Here is a 12,723-nt window from a genome sequence, read left to right as displayed (position 1 = left end):
GGTGGGATGAAGAAGTAAGAGTATTAGTGAAAGAGAAGAGAGAGGCATTTGGACGATTTTTGCAGGGAAAAAATGCAATTGAGTGGGAGATGTATAAAAGGAAGAAACAAGAGGTCAAGAGAAAGGTGCAAGAGGTGAAAAAAAGGGCATATGAGAGTTGGGGTGAGAGAGTATCATTAAATTTTTGGGAGAATAAAAAGATGTTCTGGAAGGAGGTAAATAAAGTGCGTAAGACAAGGAAGCAAATGGGAACTTCAGTGAAGGGCGCAAATGGGGAGGTGATAACAAGTAGTGGTGATGTGAGAAGGAGATGGATTGAGTATTTTGAAGGTTTGTTGTATGTGTTTGATGATAGAGTGGCAGATATAGGGTGTTTTGGTCGAGGTGGTGTGCAAAGTGAGAGGGTTAGGGAAAATGATTTGGTAAACAGAGAAGAGGTAATGAAAGCTTTGCGGAAGATGAAAGCCGGCAAGGCAGCAGGTTTGGATGGTATTGCAGTGGAATTTATTAAAAAAGGGGGTGACTGTATTGTTGACTGGTTGGTAAGTTTATTTAATATATGTATGACTCATGGTGAGGTGCCTGAGGATTGGCGGAATGCGTGCATAGTGCCATTGTACAAAGGCAAAGGGGATAAGAGTGAGTGCTCAAATTACAGAGGTATAAGTTTGTTGAGTATTCCTGGTAAATTATATGGGAGGGTATTGATTGAGAGGGTGAAGGCATGTACAGAGCATCAGATTGGGGAAGAGCAGTGTGGTTTCAGAAGTGGTAGAGGATGTGTGGATCAGGTGTTTGCTTTGAAGAATGTATGTGAGAAATAATTAGAGTATGTGAGCTACTCCTACCCTTGCTCTTTTCCTCTCAGTAACCCCTGACTTTACTCCCAAGACATTCCCAAACCACTCTTCCCCTTTACCCTTGAGCTTCGTTTTACCAATGGCCAAAACCTCCATGTTCCTTTCCTCAAACATACTACCTATCTCTCCTTTTTTCTCATCTTGGTTACATCCACATACATTTAGACACCCAATCTGAGCCTTCGAGGAGGATGAGCACTCCTCCCGTGACTACTTCTTCTGTTTCCCCTTTTAGAAGGTTAAAATACAAGGAGGGGAGGGTTTCTCTCCCCCCGCTTCCGTCCCCTTTAGTCGCCTTCTACGACACGTGAGGAAAGTGGGGGAAGTATTCTTTCTCCCCTATCCCCTTTCAAAAAGAGGAACAGAGAAGGAGGCCAGGTGAGGATATTCCCTCAAAGGCCCAGTCCTCTGTTCTTAACGCTACTTCGCTAACACGGGAGACAGCGACAAAGCTAACGCGGGAAATGGCGAATAGTTTGAAAGAAATGAAAGAAAAAAAAAAAAAAAAATATATATATATATATATATATATATATATATATATATATATATATATATATATATATATATATATATATATATATTCCCTGGGGATAGGGGAGATAGAATACTTCCCACGTATTCCCTGCGTGTCGTAGAAGGCGACTAAAAGGGGAGTGAGCAGGGGGCTGGAAATACTCCCCTCTCGTTTTTTTTTTAATTTTCCAAAAGAAGGAACAGAGAATTGGGCCAAGTGAGGGTATTCCCTCTAAGGCCCAGTCCTCTGTTCTTAAAGCTACCTCGCTAATGCAGGAAATGGCAAATAGTTTGAAAGAAAGAAAACATATATATATATATATATATATATATATATATATATATATATATATATATATATATATATATATATATATATATATATATATATATATATTATTTTTATATTTATTGAATTTTGCTTTGTCGCTGTCTCCCGCGTTTGCGAGGCAGCGCTAGGAAACCGACGAAAGAAATAGCCCAACCCACCCCTATACACATGTATATACATACACGTCCACACAAGCAAATATATATACCTATACATCTCAATGTACACATATATATACACACGCAGACACATACATATATACCCATGCACACAATTCACACTGTCTGCCTTCATTCATTCCCATCCCCACCTCACCACACATGGAATACCATCTCCCCCCCCCCCCTCATCTATGCGAGGTAGCGCTAGGAAAAGACAACAAAGGCCCCATTCGTTCACACTCAGTCTCTAGCTGCCATGAAATAATGCCCGAAACCAGAGTATGGATGGGATGATGGGGGTGTATGAGAGGAGAATTATCGGGGCGGAGATGGAAAGATAGAGGACTGCGGAGACGAGAAGAGTTAATGAATGATAGGTGTGTAGGACAGGGTTTATGGTGTGAGATGAGAGTGAATTACGGCAGTTGGCGTTGCACAGTATCGGGTGGTAATTAGCCACATGAACTCTCATTTTGTCTCGATCTCTCGAGAAATGAGCTGGACATTTGTAGATGAGTTGCAGGGCTTGATAGAATAAAGCCGCAACTACTGCCAGGAAGGCTGTGGAAGAGGATTGAGGTGCAGGTGGCGCCAGGAAGATGGGTTAGGAATGGTACAATTGTCGGCCTGGTATCCCTTCAGTGTGAGATGAAGACAGGAGAGAGCACAGCTTGTGGTCAGGCATAATTGCTTTACTGAGGAACCTCGAAAAATGGACCAGAGAGTAGGAAACTGATGGTAGAGTTCAGGCATCCATGAGGGATTATGAATGACGGCAGGCTTTAGCATATCATGATAAAGGTCGCAAAGTGGGACTGCGACATTTTCATTAGAAAGGTTGCATGTAATAGGGTAGATGTCATAGGGCACAAGCAACGTACAAGGAGATATCTCACAGTATACATAAAGTTATCGCAAAACAAACACAGACGAAGTCAAAAAGGAACCAGATGGTCGCCAGTATGATAGTTTAGTATTCTTGACTCACAGATGTTATTTGATATCTTGGGAATATTATATCTTACAATTAAGAATATACACTATTACTAAAGCCACTATATGGAGGAGGGAGATCAAATGTTGGCAACCTCAAGGGCGTTATCGGTGTCCAGGGTCAAGAGTGAGGGGCCGACAGCCATCTACTCACACTCTCTCACATCCCTCACACTTTGGGGGAGGGAGCGAAATTTCTGGAAGCGTTGAAAAATGTGTGGAAGTCGAGAACATTATCTCCGAAAGCAAAAATGGGTATGTTTGAAGGAATAGTGGTTCCAACAATGTTATATGGTTGCGAGGCGTGGGCTATGGATAGAGTTGTGCGGACGAGGGTGGATGTGCAGGAAATGAGATGTTTGAGGACAATATGTGGTGTGAGGTGGTTTGATCGAGTAAGTAATAATAGAGTAAAAGAGATATATGATAATAAAAAGAGTGTGGTTGAGATAGCAGAAGAGGGTGTTTTAAATGGTTTGGTCACATGGAGAGAGTGAGTGAGGAAAGATTGACCAAGAGGATATATGTGTCAGAGGTGGAGGGAACTAGGAGAAGTGGGAGACCAAATTGGGGGTGGAAAGATAGAGTGAAAAAGATTTTGAGTGATCGGTGCCTGAACATGCAGGAGGGTGAAAGGCGTTCAAGGAATAGAGTGAATTGGAACGATATGGTATACCGGGGTCGACATGCTGTCAATGGATTGAAGCAGGGCATGTGAAGCGTCTGGGGTAAAACATGGAAAGTTCTGTGGGGCGTGGATGTGGAAAGGGAGCTGTGGTTTCGGTGCATAATTACATGACAGCTAGAGACTGAGTGTGAACGAATGTGGCCTTTGTTGTTTTTTCCTAGCGCTACCTCGCGCACATGAGGGGGGGGAGGGGTTTGTTATTTCATGGGTTTCGGGGTGGCGATAGGAATGAATAATGGAAGACAGTATTAATCATATACATGTGTATATATATATATATATATATATATATATATATATATATATATATATATATATATATATATATATATATATATATATATATATATATATATATATATATATGTATATATATATATATATATATATATATATATATATATATATATATATATATATATATATATATATATATATATATATATATATATATATATATATATATATCCCTGGGGATAGGGGAGAAAGAATACTTCCCACGTATTCCCTGCGTGTCGTAGAAGGCGACTAAAAGGGGAGGGAGCGGGTGGCTGGAAATCCTCCCCTTTCTTGTTTTTTTTAATTTTCCAAAAGAAGGAACAGAGAAGGGGGTCAGGTGAGGATATTCCCTCTAAGGCCCAGTTCTCTGTTCTTAACGCTACCTCGCTAACGCGGGAAATGGCAAATAGTATGAAAAAAAAGAAAAAAAAAAAAAAAAAAAATATATATATATATATATATATATATATATATATATATATATATATATATATATATATATATATATATATATTTTTATATCTGTGTGTATATATATGCATACGTTGAGATGTATAGGTATGTATATGTGCGTGTGTGGACGTGTATATATATACATGTGTATATGGGTCGGTTGGGCCGCTTCTTTCGTCTGTTTCCTTGCGCTACCTCGCTAACGCGGGAGACAGCGACAAAGCAAAGTAAATGTAAATGAATATATATATATATATATATATATATATATATATATATATATATATATATATATATATATATATATATATATGGGAAACAGAAGAAGGAGTCTCACGGGGAGTGCTCATCCTCCTCGAAGGCTCAGACTGGGGTGTCTAAATGTGTGTGGATGTAACCAAGATGTGAAAAAAGGAGAGATAGGTAGTATATTTAAAGAAAGGAACCTGGATGTTTTGGCTCTTAGTGAAACGAAGCTCAAGGGTAAAGGGGAACAGTGGTTTGGGAATGTCTTGGGAGTAAAGTCAGGGGTTAGTGAGAGGACAAGAGCAAGGGAGGGTGTAGCAGTACTCCTGAAACAGGAGTTGTGGGAGTATGTGATAGAATGTAAGAAAGTAAATTTTCGATTAATATAGGTAAAACTGAAAGTTGATGGAGAGAGATGGGTAATTATTGGTGCATATTCACCTAGGCATGAGAAGAAAGATCATGAGAGGCAAGTGTTTTGGGAGCAGCTGAATGAGTGTGTTAGTGGTTTTGATGCACGAGACCGGGTTATAGTGATAGGTGATTTGAATGCAAAGGTGAGTAATGTGGCAGTTGAGGGAATAATTGGTATACATGGGGTGTTCGGTGTTGTAAATGAAAATGGTGAAGAGCTTGTATATTTATGTGCTGAAAAAGGACTGGTGATTGGGAATACCTGGTTTAAAAAGCGAGATATACATAAGTATACGTATGTAAGTAGGAGAGATGGCCAGAGAGCGTTATTGGATTACGTGTTTATCGACAGGCGCGCGAAAAAGAGACTTTTGGATGTTAATGTGCTGAGAGGTGCAACTGGAGGGATGTCTGATCATTATCTTTTGGAGGCTAAGGTGAAGACTTGTATGGGTTTTCAGAAGAGTGAATGTTGGGGTGAAGAGGGTGGTGAGAGTAAGTGAGCTTGGGAAGGACACTTGTGTGAGGAAGTACCAGGAGAGACTGAGTACAAAATGGAAAAAGATGAGAACAATGGAAGTAAGGGGAGTGGGGGAGGAATGGGATATATTTAGGGAATCAGTGATGGATTGCGCAAAAGATGCTTGTGGCATGAGAAGAGTGGGAGGTGGGTTGATTAGAAAGCGTAGTGAGTGGTGAGATGAAGAAGTAAGATTATTAGTGAAAGAGAAGAGAGAGGCATTTGGACGATTTTTGCAGGGTAAAAATGCAATTGAGTGGGAGATGTATAAAAGAAAGAGACAGGAGGTCAAGAGAAAGGTGCAAGAGGTGAAAAAGAGGGCAAATGAGAGTTGGGGTGAGAGAGTATCATTAAATTTTAGGGAGAATAAAAAGATGTTCTGGAAGGAGGTAAATAAAGTGCGTAAGACAAGGGAGCAAATGGGAACTTCAGTGAAGGGCGCAAATGGGGATTTGATAACAAGTAGTGGTGATGTGAGAAGGAGATGGAGTGAGTATTTTGAAGGTTTGTTGAATGTGTTTGATGATAGAGTGGCAGATATAGGGTGTTTTGGTCGAGGTGGTGTGCAAAGTGAGAGGGTTAGGGAAAATGATTTGGTAAACAGAGAAGAGGTAGTAAAAGCTTTGTGGAAGATGAAAGCCGGCAAGGAAGTAGTTTTGGATGGTATTGCAGTGGAATTTATTAAAAAAGGGGGTGACTGTATCATTGACTGGTTGGTAAGGTTATTTAATGTATGTATGACTCATGGTGAGGTGCCTGAGGATTGGCGGAATGCGTGCATAGTGCCATTGTACAAAGGCAAAGGGGATAAGAGTGAGTGCTCAAATTACAGAGGTATAAGTTTGTTGAGTATTCCTGGTAAGTTATATTGGAGGGTATTAATTGAGAGGGTGAAGGCATGTACAGAGCATCAGATTGGGGAAGAGCAGTGTGGTTTCAGAAGTGGTAGAGGATGTATGGATCAGGTGTTTGCTTTGAAGAATGTATGTGAGAAATACTTAGAATAGCAAATGGATTTGTATATATCATTCATGGATCTGGAGAAGGCATATGATAGAGTTGATAGAGATGCTCTGTGGAAGGTATTAAGAATATATGGTGTGGGAGGCAAGCTGTTAGAAGCAGTGAAAAGTTTTTATCGAGGATGTAAGGCATGTGTACGTGTAAGAAGAGAGGAAAGTGATTGGTTCTCAGTGAATGTAGGTTTGCGGCAGGTGTGTGTGATGTCTCCATGGTTGTTTAATTTGTTTATGGATGGGGTTGTTAGGGAGGTAAATGCAAGAGTTTTGGAAAGAGGGGCAAGTATGAAGTCTGTTGGGGATGAGAGAGCTTGGGAAGTGAGTCAGTTGTTCGCTGATGATACAGCGCTGGTGGCTGATTCATGTGAGAAACTGCAGAAGCTGGTGACTGAGTTTGGTAAAGTGTGTGAAAGAAGAAAGTTAAGAGTAAATGTGAATAAGAGCAAGGTTATTAGGTACAGTAGGGTTGGGGGTCAGGTCAATTGGGAGGTAAGTTTGAATGGAGAAAAACTGGAGGAAGTAAAGTGTTTTAGATATCTGGGAGTGGATCTGGCAGCGGATGGAACCATGGAAGCGGAAGTGGATCATAGGGTGGGGGAGGGGGCGAAACTCCTGGGAGCCTTGAAGAGTGTGTGGAAGTCGAAAACATTATCTCGGAGAGCAAAAATGGGTATGTTTGATGGAATAGTGGTTCCAACAATGTTGTGGTTGCGAGGCGTGGGCTATGGATAGAGTTGTGCGCAGGAGGATGGATGTGCTGGAAATGAGATGTTTGAGGACAATATGTGGTGTGAGGTGGTTTGATCGAGTAAGTAACGTAAGGGTAAGAGATATGTGTGGAAATAAAAAGAGCGTGGTTGAGAGAGCAGAAGAGGGTGTTTTGAAATTGTTTGGGCACATGGAGAGAATGAGTGAGGAAAGATTGACCAAGAGGATATATGTGTCGGAGGTGGAGGGAACGAGAAGTGGGAGACCAAATTGGAGGTGGAAAGATGGAGTGAAAAAGATTTTGTGTGATCGGGGCCTGAACATGCAGGGGGTTGAAGGGAGGGCAAGGAATAGAGTGAATTGGATCGATGTGGTATAACGGGGTTGACGTGCTGTCAGTGGATTGAATCAGGGCATGTGAAGCGTCTGGGGTAAAGCATGGAAAGCTGTGTAGGTATGTATATTTGCGTGTATGGACGTATATATACATGTGTATGGGGGTGGGTTGGGCCATTTCTTTCGTCTGTTTCCTTGCGCTACCTCGCAAACGCGGGAGACAACGACAAAGCAAAAAAAAAAAAAATATATATATATATATATATATATATATATACATACATATATCATACAAAGCTCCATCAGCCAGGATCGAACCTGGGACCCCTTGTGCAAGAGGCAGGCATACTAACCGCTAGGCTAAGGGACTGTATAATAGGAAACAACTATTCGAAATACTAAATATTCGAATACCCTTCGTCTCACTATGTTGTCTCACTATCAGCTGGCTATGTGTTCTGTTCGGAAACAACCGATAGACCCCGTTGCTCACCATAGTGAGACGAAGGGTATTCGAGTACTTAGTATTTCGAATAGTTGTTTCCTATTATACAGTCCCTTAGCCTAGCGGTTAGCAAGCCTGCCTCTTGCACAAGCGGTCCCAGGTTCGATCCTGGCTGTTGGAGCTTTGTATGTTCTATGTAGGTGCGCGTTCATATACACTTTATTCGTATATATACATACATATATATATATATATATATATATATATATATATATCTTTTTTTCTTTCAAACTACTCCCCATTTCCCGCATTAGCAAGGTAGCGTTAATAACAGAGGACTGGGCCTTTGAGGGAATATCCTCACCTGGCCCCCTTCTCTGTTCCTTCTTTTGGAAAATTAAAAAAAAAAAACGAGAGGGGAGGATTTCCAGCCCCCCGCTCCCTCCCCTTTTAGTCGCCTTCTACGACACGCAGGGAATACGTGGGAAGTATTCTTTCTCCCCTATCCCCTATATATATATATATATATATATATATATATATATATATATATATATATATATATTCATATCTTTTATTATACTTACTCGCAGTCTCCCGAGTTAGCAAGGTAGCGCAAGGAAACACGATAGAATGGCCCATCCGACCCATATACACATGTATATACATACACGTCCACACACGCACACATACATACCTATACATCTCAACGTTTACATATATATTATAACGAATCTATCTTTCACAGTAATGAGAGTAATGGTCGATATAGATCACTATAGTCTAGGTTATACTGCGAGGAGAAGACCCGTCATAAATGATTGTGAAAAATTATTTTATTAGGTCTAGAATGAGCCCAGGTTGATAATAATCAGTATTATTAATCAAAACATAGAAGTAACACAAAATCACAAAGTAACAGCAAGTATAATAACTAATTAACCAAATTCAATCAACAATGAATCCGTGAATCACATCCCATGAATAGAAAAGTATTACCACAAATCAAATGAAAAGCAATTTCCCAGCACAAAACATAAAACTATGTTAACACAACCACAAGTGCATTTAACCACAAAGGCAGCTTAACTTATATAACAAAATCGTTCTGCTCTCCTACCACACCACCACACCTCGGGGAAGAGCCACTACACCTCATGATGCCGTCTGGGGTGAGACTGCCGTGGAAGGCATCGGCACCGATATATAAAGGGTTGGTATGAAGCCCGGCTTGTCTCAGAACAAAGTGAGACGAAGCAACAAGGACTTGAACTAATGAATCCTAACGCAGAACGATCAGGTTCCAACATGGCAGAGAGGCAGTGGTGAGTAGTATGGAGGACAAAATGATATAAGAGTTTTAACTTAAACAAGATCTTAGGAGAGTACATGATGATATATATATATATATATATATATATATATATATATATATATATATATATATATATATATATATATATATATATATATATATATATATATATATATATGAAAAGATTCGAACCCTGTACCATTTGCGTGGTAGCTGGGAACGTTAACTGCGAGGCTATGATCGCCCCTAACAGGGAAATGACTATTCGACTGCTAGTAATCCAATACCCTTAAACAAGATCTTAGGAGAGTACATGATACCTCCCCCGAAAGAGAACTTTCCTGAAGGGAAAGTTAAAAAATATATATACAGAGATGTACTGACTGAGACCTAAACTCTTGATAAAGCGTCCGCTATCCTGTTTTCAGATCCTTTGATGTGTTTAATCTGGAGGTTGTACGGTTGCAAGAAGAGTGACCATCTCAGCAGGCGTTGATTGGAGAATTTGTTGTTGTTGAGGAACGTGATGGGGTTATGGTCCGTGTAAACCACAAGTCTTTGATGGCCGTAGAGGTAGCACTCGAACTTCTTGATTGCAGAGACTATGGCCAGGAGTTCCTTCTCGATGGTACTATAAGACTTCTGATGCTTGTTAGATTTTGCGGAGTGATATGCTATTGGATGCATTACTCCGACCGTCTCTTGTAGTAAGACTGCTCTAACGGCTACATCGCTTGCGTCTGTTTGAAGAACGAAGGGTTGAGCGAAGTTTGGGGCCATCAGGACGGGTTCATAAGACAAATAGGTTTTCAAGTGGTCGAAGGCTTCCTGGCATTCCTCCGTCCACTTAAATGTCACCTTCCTATTCGTTAGACGTGTGAGAGGGGCAACCACAGAAGAGAAGTTTGGGCAGTAGCGGCGGTAGAAACCCGCCATACTGAGGAAGCGAATCAAACTCTTCTTAGTATCTGGCGTTGGGTAGGAGAGGATAGCGCTTACGTCGGCAGACTTAGGTCGAACATTTCCTTTTCCTACCTCATGTCCCAGATAGGTGACCTGGGCGCTGCAGAAAGTTGATTTGGCCAGCTTGATGGTGAGGTGAGCGTCCTGGAGTTCCCGGAGAACAGCTGACAGTCTGTGCATATGATTATACCAAGTGTCTGAGTAAACAATTATGTCATCTAAGTATACTTCAACTTATAACCCATATAACCCAAATGGTGTTATAAATGCCGAGATAGTTTGAGCATTTTCAGTTAATGGAATCTGATAAAACCCTTAATTCAGATCTATCTTTGAAATATACTTGGACTGTCCCACCGTATCAATCAGATCATCGATGCGGGGCAATGGCTAGGCGTCTGGCTGGGTGACACTGTTGAGTCAACGGTAGTCTGTGCACAGGAGAAGCTGTCCGTCCTCCTTAGGAACGAGCAAGCAGGGAGATGCCCAAGGTGAACAGCTAGGTACAGCCAGGTTGTCGTCTAGTAGGTAGTCCACCTCTTTCTTCATCTGCTCTCTCTTTTGATGTGGTATTCTGTATGGTGGCTGGCTGATAGGGTTTGTTCCGGGAATTAGTACAACATCATGAGACATAATTAATGAAGTACATGAGACTTACCGTAGGTCAGTTGAAATGTGCTTCGAATTTTATGAAGCAAATCACCTCTGCTAGAAGGGAGCTTTCACATGAGATACGCTTTGCCGCTTCACGCCACCAGACTTTAAAGAGTACGACCAACCACACGAAAGTAACTGAACATTTTGCACTGCTAGAAATATGTAAGCCACAAGACGCTACAGAGCGTAGGATGGGAGAGGTGGGCATGTGAAAGCTCCCTTCTAGCAGAGGTGATTTGCTTCATAAAATTCGAAGCACATTTCAACTGACCTACGGTAAGTCTCATGTACTTCATTAATTTTACGTCAGCAAATCACACCTCTGCTAGAGGTCGCTTTCCCATGAGGTTTCGAAGCCATGTGGGTGTCGTACTGTAGACATGTAGAGAGGAGAAATGATACAAGCAGTAACCAACTGCAATATAGTTAGAAATTTACATAGCCATGAACCAGGTGACAAGAGACAACATCTCCTATGCAAACAAAATGAACAGACTATTGAAGGACAGCATCTTGGAAAGGATCGTGACTCGGGACAATCTCCTTGTCATAAAACTTGGCAAAAGTGGCAACCCTGGACCACCCAGCCCTTGCCATGATGTGTCCAATCGGTAGAGCCATGGCTTTGGCTTTCGATGCAGCTGCAGGCCGAACACTGCCCGTTGAATATTGGCTGGAGTCTATGCCCGACAGAGAAAGCACTGTTCGAATCCACCTTGCAACAGTGTCCCTCGTTACATGCTTGTGGGGCTTGATAAAACTTAGGAGTAACTTCCCATTCTCCTGATGTGCAGAATTTCTGAACTCCTCTGTCCTAGCAATATACATTTTCAGAGTTTCACACACACACAATCTAATGTCAGTAGAATATGCTTTAAGGGTCATAAACCGCACATTGAACTTTGGCCTGCACTGTTTAATAGTTTCCCCTAACCAAACACAAACAGAATCCTGCCCAAAATTAATATTCTTCAGCAACAAATAATGCAAAGTTTGTATTCTGGCAGCCTGCGTAAGTGCCATCAACACCACAAGCTTCAGTGTTAAATCCTTTAAAGAGAGGGAGGACAAAGGATCCATGGCACGCAGATGCTGTAGCACCTGCTGAACATCCCAAGTTCTTGTATACCTAGGGACAGACGGCCGCAAGTTAAAAACTCCCTTTAAGAACCTGGTGACAAAAGGATGGCTGCCTGCACTGCAACCATCCACAGTAATCCTAAGGGAGGAGAGTGCACCCCTGGCAGTGTTGATTGAAGTATAACTAACACCTCTGTGAAAAGTGACAGACAGAAAAGTCACAGTATTAGTTACAGTGGGAGCAAAGGGATCGATGTTCCGGCTACCACAAAACTGTAACCACCTATTAATATGTGGCTGGTACTTCCTCGCAGTCGCAGGTCTCCAGGAGGCAAGGATGATGTCCGTACCTGCCTGAGAAATGCCCCTGTCTCGCAGACGTTGCCGGATAAGAGGCAAGCCATCAGTCGGGTGTGTCGGAGAATGGGGTGTTCCTCCTCCGTCGATGGGTGACGCAAGACGTGTGCCTCCCTCGGAATCAGCCGTGGTTCCTTGACCAGCAAAGTGAGTAGAGTCCCCATCCAGGGCTGGGACGGCCAGTGAGGCAATACCATCCACCCCTTCGCTGACTCTGCTCGAATTTTCTGCAGGCACCTGGTAATCAGAGCAAAGGGTGGGAAAAGGTAAATTAGTTCAAACTGCTACCAGCAGATAGAAAAGGCATCAAAATGTTCTGCATCTGGGTCAGGTTTCCAGGAGCAGAAACGAGTCACTTGAGCATTCAGTCTAGAAGCAAAGA

General features: G+C 41.7%; 1 protein-coding gene across 1 annotated transcript in view; it reads right to left on the bottom strand.

The window, feature by feature from the left end:
- Nucleotides 1-10,884: 10,884 nt before the first annotated feature.
- Nucleotides 10,885-12,723, bottom strand: part of LOC139764691 (uncharacterized) — a 136,829-nt gene continuing 134,990 nt past the window's right edge. The window contains exon 2 of the mRNA XM_071691579.1: nucleotides 10,885-12,578. Within this exon, the coding sequence (XP_071547680.1) occupies nucleotides 11,400-12,578 (1,179 nt within the window). The 3' untranslated portion in view covers nucleotides 10,885-11,399. The remainder of the gene's footprint in view (nucleotides 12,579-12,723) is intronic.

This window comes from Panulirus ornatus, chromosome 4 (assembly GCF_036320965.1).
Source record: "Panulirus ornatus isolate Po-2019 chromosome 4, ASM3632096v1, whole genome shotgun sequence".
NCBI lineage: Eukaryota > Metazoa > Arthropoda > Malacostraca > Decapoda > Palinuridae > Panulirus > Panulirus ornatus.
The sequence above is the reverse complement of the archived record's forward strand: the minus strand, read 5'-3'. Positions and strand labels throughout refer to the sequence as shown.